At 45.5% G+C, this 12,500-nt stretch overlaps 1 protein-coding gene across 4 annotated transcripts in view; it reads left to right on the top strand.

The window, feature by feature from the left end:
• Fam13c (family with sequence similarity 13 member C) overlaps positions 1–12,500 on the top strand; it is a 113,446-nt gene that overhangs the window by 32,552 nt on the left and 68,394 nt on the right. For all 4 annotated transcript variants that reach the window (XM_028780256.1, XM_028780255.1, XM_028780254.1 and 1 more), the window contains one exon: positions 2,587–2,705. In XM_028780256.1, coding sequence (XP_028636089.1) covers positions 2,587–2,705 — 119 coding nt within the window. The remainder of the gene's footprint in view (positions 1–2,586; positions 2,706–12,500) is intronic.

Raw genomic sequence — 12,500 nt, 5'->3', positions numbered from 1 at the left:
GTCGCAGAGGTGGTCCCTATGTTACCAACAAGGGAACTGAGGCCTAGGTAGTTCATGTAACTTGGTCTAAGGTCACATGCTTAGCTTGTAGCAAGCAGGGCTCTTTTTTTTTTTTCTTTGAAAGCTACTGTATTCGAGAAACCTTTGCCAATATGTTGAGTATCCATAGACTTTTCTAGAAGCAGCTACTGAGTCTGGAGGGCCAGGGAATACAAATAAAACTTTGCCCAGCGAGGGTCTTCCTGCCAGAATATGGAGCCTTGGAAGGGCAAAGACAGTATCTTGATTCTCTTTGTTTATTCCTCTTCCTTAGCCTTCTCCCTCTCTGTCCTACCTCTTTTTCTTTTTTAATTTAGTTTTTTATCTATTCACTTTACATCCAGCTCACTGCCCCGTCCTGGTCACCCTCTCTCACAGTCCTTCCCCCCATCCCTCCTTCTCTTCTCCTCTGAGCAGGTGCTCTCCCCACCCCTGGGTATCCCCCCTCACCCCCCATCCCCGGCATTCAAGTCTCTGTGAGGCTAGGTGCTTCCTCTCCCACTGAGGCCAGAGAAAGCAGCCCAAGCTGGAAGAACATATCCCACAGACAGGCAACAGCTTTTGGGATAGCCCCCGCTCCAGTTGTTCGGGACCCACATGAAGACCAACCTGCACGTCTGCTACATATGTGTGGAGACCTAGGTCTAGCCTAAGTATGTTCTTTGGTTGGTGGTTCAGACTCTGAGAGCCCCAAGGGTCCAGGTTAGTTGACTCTATTCATCTTCCTGTGGCGTTCCTATCCCCTTTGGGATAGCCCCTTTGCAGTCCTTCCTCCTATTCTTCCATAAGAGTCCCCAAGCTCTATCCACTGTTTGGCTGTGGGTATCTGCCTCTGTCTGAGTCAGCTGCTGGGTAGAGCTGCTTAGAGGTCTGTCCTACCTCTTATAGGATGACATTCATACAGTTTTCCTGTTAGAAGACTCTGGTGACTATGTGACCATTCTAGGTTATTCTAATATTTTGGAAAAGTGACTTATAGAGGACTTGACCTAGATGACTCTAACCCATCACCCTGGAAGAATTTGGGTCTTTCTTGCCATTGATATATCCTGCATGGACAAATGCAACATCACCTCCCACATCCCACATAATTTAACTGTATTTATTGGTCATCTGAAATTACTGAAGCGTTCATGAATTCTTATCTTAGTATCTCATTCAGTGGGTGCAGAGGGACCATTTCATTCTGAGAAGAATTTACCACAGGCATGTCACAGCTTAAAAGATTATCGGAGTTCAATTGTGGGTCCTGGATATCTCTCTCTCTCTCTCTCTCTCTCTCTCTCTCTCTCTCTCTCTCTCTCTCTCTCTCTCCCTCCCTCCCCCTCATTTTGTATGTGTGTATATTGAAGCAGAGTTAGTTGTAGTATGAATGTGTCTGTGTTATCCACTGAAGCTCAGCCCTCAGAAGGATTTTATATCAATGGCATTGTGGGCACTTGGGAGTTGGGGTCTGTGCAGATGCTGGGTAAGCCGGCAGCCATAGTTGCATAGGTGGCAGCGGAGAGAGATCAGGCAGACATGAGGCTTGGAGTACATGGAATGAGTGTGCCTTAGTGTTCAGACTAGCTTCAAGTTATTTCTTCATACAGAAAGAACACCTTTCTGTTATAGGAAACTTGGGAAATCCATATGGACCCCAAATGTAGCAAAAATGATGTTCTCACAGGTAATTACTATTAAGATTTTAGTTCAGCTCATCCCAACTTGTTTGTGTCTGTGAGTATTCATACATGTTTTTCTAATAAGGATGAATATCTCGTAAGTGTTGCTGTATTAAATTTATAGCTACCTTTGTGAGGTATTCTATAATGTCCTAAAAAACCCTATTTTATTGGGCTTGGAGAGATAGATCAGCGGTTAAGAGCATTTGTTGCTTTTTCAGAGGCTCTGGGCTTGGTTCCTAATATCCACATGGTAATTCACAACCATCTATAATTCTAGTTCTGGGCATCCGCTACCTTTTCTGGCCTCTCTCTGGATACCCAGCATGTACCTGGTGCACATGCATACATACATGTAGGCAAAGGCTTCATAAAATACAGGAATCACTAACACTGTATATGTGTTATACGTGTTATACGTGTTTTAACACTGTATATCTCTGTGTAAGTGTGAACACTTGAGTGCAGCTGCCTGTGGAACCTAGGATGGTGGGTTCCTTCTGGGCCTGGAGTTACAGACAGTTGTGAGCTGCCAGAGTGGGCGCTGGGAACCGAACTTATCCTCTGCAAGAAGAGTACAAACTCTTAACTGTTGAGCCATCTTTCTAGTCCCTACTATATAATTTTTAATTCCTAAAAAATTCTTATAATTTTGGAAGTGGTACCCCCCCATTTCTATAAACTCAGATTATCAATTAAGTGGGGGTAAAGATGCTTATTAAATTTGGTCATTGAGTTGTCTCCCTTCCTACATGGGAGTCAGGAGAGTGAGTGGTGTCTGTAGTTGCCTCTTGTCCTGAACTGAGCCCAGCCCAGGGAGAGCGCTGTGGAAATGACTGCCTCAGACAGCTCATCTATAGGATGACTCTTTTTTGTCTTGTAGGAGACAGAGCATGCGGTGCCCAGCCAGTCAGAGTGCCAGGGCAGAACGGGAACACCGGTTCATGAGAGTCCACAAAGCAGCATCTTCAGGTGCCAGGAAACGGTGCGACTTCAACCAAGGTGAGTGAGTTTGTTCAGAAGCTACACCGCACCTCTGGTTTGCTTCCTAGACGTGCTGACCTGTACGCTTACCACCAGTATGTGAGTCCTGACTTTGCTGATGTTCCTCACAGTCGGAGAAGCTACTTAAAGGGGCCTGAAAGAGAAGCATATTGCATTAAAGAGAGATGCACAGGGCCTTCCTCATCTTCTGTTTGAAGATCGAAAGTCCTGAGATTCAGGGAGGATATGGTGGCAGGTCTGTTTGTGGAGGAGAGTTTGTGTAGCCCTTTGTTTCACGGCTGAGAAAATTCGGTACTGTGATCTCTGACAATCCCGATGTGCGATGATTGTGTTCGAATCCACACCATGCCAGTTGCTTTTACCTGAGATCTCATTAGGTGTCTCTGGACTTAGAAGGCTGTCACTCATGAGATCAATTGCAGGGAGGACCTGTGCCTGAGAGACATTAAGTCCCCTTTGCCTGGTTCTGCACAAATAAAGAGTTAAGCTGGAGTGGACACCTCCAGCATGTGATCCTGGCAGGACAGGTACAGCGTCTGCTGTCGAGCTAAGTGTTGCCGAGTGACCTCAGTCCAGAAGCAGCCCAGGGCTGGCTTCAGCCCCGCTAGACCTCCTTGGAGATAGGTCTGAATGCAGAGCCAGGATATGGGTGGAAAGTTGCCTGCTGAAGATTGGCATGGCCCTCTGACAGGAGCTTGGCATGGCAGCTGTCTATGGAAAAGTCTCTTCTGGAAATAAACAGAAGAAAGAACTCAACGGCTCGTTCTGTGAGCCGTCTTGTAGGACCCTGTGCTTGGATCACTGTAGCCCTCACTCAGGGGACGGGGAGTGCTCTGCCTCTGAGCATGACCTTTAGACTTTTGTTTTTGACGGCAGTGCAGTCTGAGTCATAAGGAGAACACAGCCTGTGCTATGTGTTGGTGCTTCAGAATGCCCAACATACTAAATTTAGGAGCATAGAATCCCGGAAGGGATGGTCCACTCTCTGAAGTGAAGTCATGGGCCGCCATTTGACCCTGCTGTGGTTGGAAAGGGGAATTTCTCTCATAGGTTTATATGTTTGAACTCTTGTTACCTCTAGGAATGTGGGTCACTAAGGGGAGGTCTTAAGACTTTAGAGCCAGTACCCCACACTCTGTCTCCTCTTTTTCTGACCGCGGATATAACAGGACTACAGGTCTCAAGTTCTTGTCACCATGCTTTTGCCCACCATGTTGATGTTTGCCCCTTAAAATCAGTGACCCAAAGTAAGTCTTCCTGCTCCATGTTGCGTCTTGCAGGGATGCACCTTTCTTCTGGACATTGCCTCCTTTATATTGTTGTTTGACCTCAGGAACTCACAGTTGGACAACATGTTATGTCCTCACCAATGTGAAATCTGTCCCTCCTGTTTGAGCCCTTATTCTAACAGATCTCTTTTCATCTGGGCTTGACACTGTTGTGCAGTGACCAGCTCACCCGTCCTCCCACCCACCCCAACAGGCCCACGAAGGCTGTTCTCAGCCAGAATAAGGTCAGCCTGTTCCCATGCATATCTCAAAACAGCACGGAGCAAACAAAACCAACCAATCCCAAAGCTAACTCATGCTTGCTTGCGTATGGAAGGTGAGGTGTGGTCCTCTGGGGATGGGCGTGCAGAGGCTGGCGGGGAAATGGTATTAGCCAGCTAAGCTCCAGTTCAACAAACTGAAAACCGTTTTATGTCGGGCGTGTGGTTGGGGTGCTAACTGGGAATTTTACTGTGGTCAGAAAAATGAACGAGAGTCTGTGGTGCTCATTCGCGCGCGTGACCTGCTAAGAAAAAGTATGGACCTAGATGGTTCTATGAAGGAGCTTTTAATTATTGGTGGTGGTGAGCTGTGCTTTAATCGGACTCTCAAAGATGATGGCTGAAAAACGTGATATACACCTACGTTTAGGTATATAAGACTTTGGAAAGTTTCCAGATGGTTAACTGTTCCAGGTATCATCACCAGTAAGCTTTCTTTAATCGGTGAGCCTGCTGCGGTCCTCAGCAGCTTCCGGTTCCTCTCTGTTTAGCGGTCCTCAGCAGCTTCCGGTTCCTCTCCCTTTAGCAACCCCCCCCATAGATCCCTGCCACTCATTCCCCTAGCCTCTGTGCCTGATTTTCTCCTCTCCACAGGATCTAGTTCCCTGAGCTGATAGCATTTCAGAACATTCTGTGCACTGTGCAGCTGTCGGCAGTCACAGGATCTCGTGTTAAGTCACACAAGACATGAGTGATGTCATTGCCAGTTAAGACTAGTCCCTGTTGGGTTTCCTAGCTAGAGTAGGCCGGCAACATTCAACTGTGGAGTCACTGATCACAACCTTGGTGGTATCTTCCAGGGACAGTCTCTGGGAACTTTTAAAAACCTAAAAATATTACAGGGATCATGTAATGGGATGACCAGGTGAGATGAGATCTCTGGGTAAACATATCTTTGAGTCAGGTAGCTCACATTCCTCACAACAGGCCATGTTGTGTCAGCCTATCACATGGCTAGGCTCAGGCATATGTGGGTACTCATTGTCGCCGTTGTTGTTGTCTCTTCCTCCTCCTCCTCCTCTTCATCCTCCTCCTCCTCATTTTCCTCCTCCTCCTCCTCTTCCTCCTCTTCCTCCTCCTCCTCCTCATTTTCCTCCTCCTCTTCCTCCTCCTCCTCCTCTTCCTCCTCCTCTTCCTCCTCCTCCTCCTCTTCCTCCTCCTCCTCCTCCTCCTCATTTTCCTCCTCCTCTTCCTCCTTCTCGTCTTCCTCCTCCTCCTCTTCTTCCTCCTCTTCCTCCTCTTCTTCTTCCTCCTCCTCCTCTTCCTCTTCCTCTTCTTCCTCCTCCTCTTCCTCCTTCTCCTCTTTTCTTCTTCCTCTCCTTCCTCCTCCTCTTCCTCCTCTTCCTCCTCTTCCTCGTCTTCCTCTTCTTCTTCCTCCTCCTTCTCTTCCTCCTCTCCCTCCTCCTCCTCCTCTCCCTCCTCCTCTCCCTCCTCCTCTCCCTCCTCCTCCTCCTCTCCCTCCTTCTCCTCCTCTCCCTCCTCCTCTTCCTCCTCTTCTTCCTTCTCCCCCTCCTCCTCTTTCTCCTCTTCCTCTCCCTCCTCCTCCTCCTCCCTCTCCTTTTCCTCTTCTCGTCTTCCTCCTCCTCTTCTTCCTCCTTTTTCTCTTCCTCCTTTTCTTCTCTTCCTCCTCCCGCTCTTTCTCTTCTTCACGTTTAAAAGGCGATTTTTATTTTATTAAAAGATTACAAACTTTTTGGTTAGTAAAAAAAAAAAAAAAAACTAAATGGGTCTCATTGTGACATCGTTATTCACTTATATCATTGTAATGATTTGGTTGCATGGTTCCATTTTCTCCTCTAAATGGCACCCCTGCCAAACCCCAGTGTGCCTTCCTCATTGTAACAGCCCCCTCTGGTTTTGTGTGTGTGTGTTTAAATATTGATTCTACATCAAAGGGAGATGTGATAGTTTTTATTTTCCTTCCTTCTATGACACAGCACTTGAGGGAAAGGGGACCTCATCTGAGGAATGACTTCCATTGGAATTGCCTATGAGCGTGTTCATGGGGGCATTTTCTTGATTGCTAATTGATATGGGAGGGCCCAGGCCACCGTGGGCCATCCTTAGGCAGGTGGACCCAGGCAGTATAAGAAAGGTAACTGAGCAAGCCAGCAAGCAGTGTTTCACCAAGGTCTCTGCTTCAGTTCCTGCCTTCAGGCTTCTGCTTTGAGTCCCTGCCTTGGCTTTCCTTGATGATGAAGTATGGTAGGAATATGGAAGCCAAATAAGTGAACAAACCCTTTCCTCCCACATTGCTTTAGGTCATGGTTTTACAACAGTAACAAAAAGCAACAGGGCATTCTGTATCCTCTCTTGTTCTCCCTTTAAATCCCTTCCCCCCCCCAAAAAAAAAGTTCCCTATACTTTGATGCCGTATTCCTTAGATGCTCTAGGTATCTCTATGTGGATGTATTTGAATCTACACTCTGTGTATGAGAGAAAACATGATCATTGTCTGAATCTGGCTTTTCTTGCCTGACACGATCTCCAGTTTCACATGTTTTTCCTGAAGGTTGACATAATTTCACTTTTATGGCCCTATGAAATTGAAAGTGATATTTTCTTTATCATTCATCCACTGATGGTCATTTAGACCAGTCCTATTTCTTAGTTATTGAAAACAGTACAGCAATAGTCACGGAAGTGCAAGTACATCTGTGGTGTGTTGACTTTGTTTTTAGTTCTTTGGGTATATTTCCAGGAGTGGTGTGACATGTTGCTTGTATTTGAGTTTTGTGAGGCACCTCTCCTTCTATGTCTATAGTGGCTGCACTCCTCTATGTCACGACTACTCGTGTTTGAGAGCTTCTGTCTCCCCACAGGCTCCTCAGCATGTGGTGTCGCTTGTTTTACTTTTATATGTATGTTGTGTGTGAGTGCACATGCATGTGCATGCATGTGTGTGTGCAGGAGGGTCCTGAAGAAGCCAGAAGAGAGCAGTGGACCCTCTGGAGCTGGAATTAAAGACCTGTAGTTGTGAGCTGCCTCACATCGGTGCTGGTAGCCAAACTTGGGTCCTCTGCTAGTGTGAGCCAACACTGTTTAACTGCTGAGCCAAGTCTCCAGCCTGAATCACTTGTTTTCTTGATTATGGTCATTCAGACTGGGGTGAGTTGAATCTCAGTGTAGTCTTCATTTGCATTTCATTTGCTGGCTGAGGGTTGTTAGGGATTGGTTCCAATGCTTTGAATTAATCCAGCCCCCCAAATTGGGAATCTATGTGTCCAAACACTGAAGGTTTGTCCCCAATTGGTTTTTGATTGATCAATCAAGACCCAACGGCCAGTGGCTGGGCAGGTAGACTGTGGTGGGACCTTTAGGTTTTCATGGGCTAGGAACTGGGAGGGAGGAAGATAGAGAATCGCCATGACTCAGGGGGAAGGATGGGACGTAAGAGCTGCAGGAGAGAAAGCAATCAGCCATGTAAGAATTCAGGTAAGTGGCCACTGGCCACTTCTCCAATTAGACCTAGGATAGCATGGGAAGGTTTAGGAGTCTCAGGAGTACAGGACGGGAGTGTTTGCTAGTCAGGGAAGATTTAGGAGTGCCTGACCTTTGAGCTAGTCAGGGCTTGTCAAAAATTAACTGACGTGTGTGTGTTTGTGTGTCTGTGTGTGTGTGTGAGCGCACTCGTGCTCCATTCATGAATCCAGATAGCTCTTGGGTGGGTGAGCACCTGTAACCCACCAGGGAGCTAAAACAGTGTAGCTAAACTTGCCACTACAAAGGGTGATGAGCAATTTTTCCTATGGTTACCGGCCGTTAGTGTTTTCTTTTTTAATATTTATTTATTTATTTATTGTATTGATGAGTAGCTGTCTTCAGACACACCAGAAGAGGGCATCCAATCTCATTACGGATGGTTGTGAGCCACCATGTGGTTGCTGGGATTTGAACTCAGGACCTCTGGAAGAGCAGTCAGTGCTCTTAACCGCTGAGCCATCTCTCCAGCCCCCTGTTAGTGTTTTCTTAAGAACCTCTTATTCAACCAATTCCCCATTTATTAGTGAAGCGATTTTGTTGGGGTTTTTTTGTATTTAATTTTGTATTTAATTTTTATCTCTTCAAATATTCCAGATATTAATACTTTGTCATACGTAAAGTTTGTAATGATTTCCTCTTATTCTACAGGTTTTCTCTTTGGTGATTGTTTCCTTTGCTGGATGGAAGGTTCTTAATTTCATGTGATTCTGTAATTCAGTCGTAATCAAGAATTATCAAGGTGCTGGAGAGATGGCTCAGTGGTTAAGAGCACTGGCTGCACTTCCAGAGGTCCTGAGTTCAAATCCCAGTAACCACATGGTGGCTCACAACCATCTGTAATGATATCTGATACCCTCTTGTGGGGTGTCTGAAGACAGCTACAGTGTACTTACATATAATAAATAAATAAAAATTTAAAAAAAAGTTATCAAAGTCCTTCTCATAAAGTCCTCACCTGGGCTTATATCTTGAAATGTTTTCCTGGATAGTTTCAGAGTTGCAGGTCTTACATTAAGGTCTTTAATTTTGACTTTTTTTTGTTTGTTTGGGTGTAGAATAAGAAATAGGGTTTTGTTTCATTCCCTCATACGTGGATTTCCAGTCTCTCCAGCACCACCTATTGAAGAGCCAATGTTTTCTCCAGTGTATGTTCTGACCGTGTTCTTGAGAAGTAGGTAGCCATAGACAAATGGGTTTAGTTCTGTACCTTTTATTCTCGTCTTCTACGTGTCTGTTTTGCTTTTTTTGTGCCAAGTCCTGTTTATTGTAATTGTTACAAGGGCTCTGCAGGGTAATCTAATTTGATCTCGGCTGTTGTGATGCTAGCAGCAATAGATTTCTGATGGAGAAATCAGATATCAACATATATATAACAGATCTAGATATGTGTGACAGGACAGGATATGCCAGACTCTGGTCCAGGTCAGAAATGCCTGAAGAAGATGGAATGGAATCTCGACAGTGTAAAGTGCTACTTTCTTGGGGGTGGGAGAACATTAACGTAGTAAGTGTCAAAGATCAGCCTGTGACAAGGGCCTCTGAGGGGCCATTCATGTTTGGGGTAATTGTGAAGGGTAGTCGTCAGGGACTGCATTGATCCTTGTAGATATGGGTAGTCCTGGAGCTTCTGGAGACCACAGATTAGATATGCTATATCTGCATCTCAGATGCTTTATACGCACAGCCTGGTGCTTGTATTTGAGACTAAAATTTGGACATATCTTGTGGGTTTTGTTTGTTTGTTTGTTTGTTTGTTTTCATGTCAGTGTGATAAATGATATCCGACTGTTTCCTAAAATGACATGTCTCTTAGGTCAAGGTGTGAAAAGCATCATCTCCTCTCTGAATGCACAGAAGGGAGGGGCAGGGTCATACGGCAGGAACAGGCAAAGACTGAGATTAAGGACATCTTGGGTGGTTATTCTGACTACTTTTATGTTTATCTTTTCTGGGAACAATTTCTAAACCATTTGTTTAGGGGGAGCTCATTAAAAGTTTTGAAGTGCCGGGCAGTGGTGGCCCACGCCCTTAATCCTAGCACTTGGGAGGCAGAGGCAGGCGGATTTCTGAGTTCGAGGCCATCCTGGTCTACAGAGTGAGTTCCAGGACAGCCAGGGCTACACAGAGAAACTGTTTGGAAAACCAAAAACCCAAAACAAACAAACAAAAAAGTTTTGAAGCTGTTGTCTTGTCCTCCTCTTCTTGTAAGTCTCCCATGGCTTTCTGGAATGTTCTCTAAGCTACCTCAGGTTATTTTAGGCTCCTCGCACCACTTGGCCGCTCTACCCATCTACTCTCCCTGCCCCCATCCTACATCCCTGAGCAGTACGGTGGACCAGATACAGGGTAAGATCCTATCCATTCGGCTCCCACAGTATTGTAAACGATTATGAGCCTATGTTGAAAAATGTAGAGTTTTCAGCTTTTGTTTGAAAACTTCCAAGAGTGGAGCTGCCTGGGATCTGCATACCTTCCTTCGAACCAAGATATAGTGAGCAGGCAGAGTTCCTCCCCTCCCACGCCCCCTCCGCATTTACGGATGCTGGCTACATGGCATTTGATTAAGGATGCCTACCTCGATCCTTCTTTTCCTGGCAACTGCTCATCCTGCGAGCTTCAGCTAACTCCTTATATAGTACACACAGGCCAGCAGTGTTTTAAAGAGCCTTTTCTAGTTGACGGTTTTACGTGTTACCACGGACTCTTGGCGCCTCTGAGTGCTTTTCAGATGTTTGGCTACTTTGGGCGCTCCTTGGTGTCTGGTATTTAAATGAGATCTGTACAATTAGAGAATTGCTTTTACCCCGGAACTGGAGAGCCTACCAGTGGCTTACCACAATTCCTGTTTTCTAGTTTGGAACCCAGAGAGGCTGTGACTTCCTTCGGTTCTCACTCCCGTGGGTACCAGGGTCAAGACAAGAACTGTAAATCAGTTTAGAGCGACTTCATGAATATGCATCAGTTTAACTGAGTTTTATTGCTAAAGCCCACCCTGGGCTATGAGAAAAAAGGAGATTTTAGGAATGTCAGAGACTACTAATGAAGGTAGGGATTTCTTCCTCAGCTCAGTAAATTTACTTTGGAGAGTGATTAACTCACTTGTATTTAAAATACTGTATTAAAATTTATGACAGAATTAAGCCTTCAGTGTCATTAAACGACCTCCTCTGTATCAACAATCAACAGGCGCTGTTTCTCAGCAGCATTGGTGTTAATTAGGCCGGCGGCTAAACTGGGAGCTCACTGGCTTCTTTATCTACGGGTCCCCAGTTTTTCCGAGGGGGCCGGAGGATCCCAAGCAAGCATAATGGCCTTTGATGGCTTTCGCTGTTTCTCTGTTTGTGATCCTTCAGATGAAAGGAAAGGCTGAAAGCTTTGTTGCTTTACAGAGAGGGGAAGTTTTCTTGGCAGCTACTTTCCCTTGGGGAGGATAAAGCCTTTTATCTTTTGTTTTGAGACAATGTGAGTGTGTGTGTCTGTGTGTGTGTGTGTGTAGCTAGTTGTTTTTATTTTTTTTAAAAAAAAATTTAAATAGAAGTGAGCAGACTCCTAATGAGTTCCGCTTGAAGGAGAAAAGATGATTAAAAGGCTAGCGGACAGAGCTTTCTAGCAATACAGAGGACGCCATCCCCATGCGCATGCGTGGACTGTTCCCGGGCAGGGGCTCTGCACGCTCTTCCTCACTAGTGAGCTACTGGGGTTCTGTTTGGTGTTTTGTGAGGCGGGCAGAGACGAGGCAGAAATAGCAAATAGCTTATCTTGCTGATGTTGAGATTCCCTAGTAGACGCTTGGGTCATGAGTAGGTTCTCTTAGTGTGTGTTTCGAGCAGCAAGCCCCTATCCCACTTTCTTCCTCCCCTATAGACGCGGACCAATCTGTGAGATAAAAAGAATATTTAAGAAGTTCATGGTCTTATAGGTGACCTTGCCCATGCCCTGAAGTTTTTGGTCATTGTTATTCTGTTTCTTGGTTGGTTGATATAGAGTCTCAGTAGCTATGAGTAGTCCCAAATTTACTCTGTGGCTGAAGATGCCCTTGAACTATGATCTCCCTTCCCCCACCTCTCAGGTTCTCTTCTCGTATAAAGAGTTGGTACTAGCAATGGTTAAAGGCTCTTTTGAGTCTCATGTTGAAAATGCTGACTGCTTTGGCTGTGTAAAAGTTTAGACATAAATGGACATTAGTTTAAGAATACAGGTTCTCGAGGACACAGATAAAATTATTTCCCTCTTCTTGTTATGGAGAACAGAGGCCCACGCCAAGTCCTTGGACTGACCGAAGAAGGCATGCGTGATCAATGGGGGAAGGAAACCCTGTTGGCGTCTTTTGCTTTTCTTTTTCCTCCCCCTCCTCCTCCTTTAAGAAACCCACCCTCGGCCATTCGATACATAGTTAGCACTTTTATCTGACATTGGTTTGGTACAAGGCAAAAGGGTATTTATTAACATTGACAGTAATAGTAGTAATTAATAATAATTAAAATAGAAATATTGGAAAATGCAGAAAATCACTCAAATGCTAGTCTTGTAATCTTTCCACTTATATAGAAGCACTGCTGTAATGTTGACTTAGGCTTCGGCGCTACCGCTTCAGTGTTGATATAAAAAGGATTGTGTGTGAAAGTGAATTCCTGGCCTTGCCGTGGTGGCGCATGACTTAGTCCCAGCACTTGCGAGGCAGAGGCAGGCGGATTTTGGAGTTCGAGGCCAGCCTGGTCTACAGAGTGAGTTCCAGGACAGCCAGGGCTACACAGAGAAAC

Source organism: Grammomys surdaster, unplaced genomic scaffold, assembly GCF_004785775.1.
Source record: "Grammomys surdaster isolate TR1022 unplaced genomic scaffold, NIH_TR_1.0 367, whole genome shotgun sequence".
NCBI lineage: Eukaryota > Metazoa > Chordata > Mammalia > Rodentia > Muridae > Grammomys > Grammomys surdaster.
This window is presented reverse-complemented; position numbering and strand designations above follow the sequence as displayed.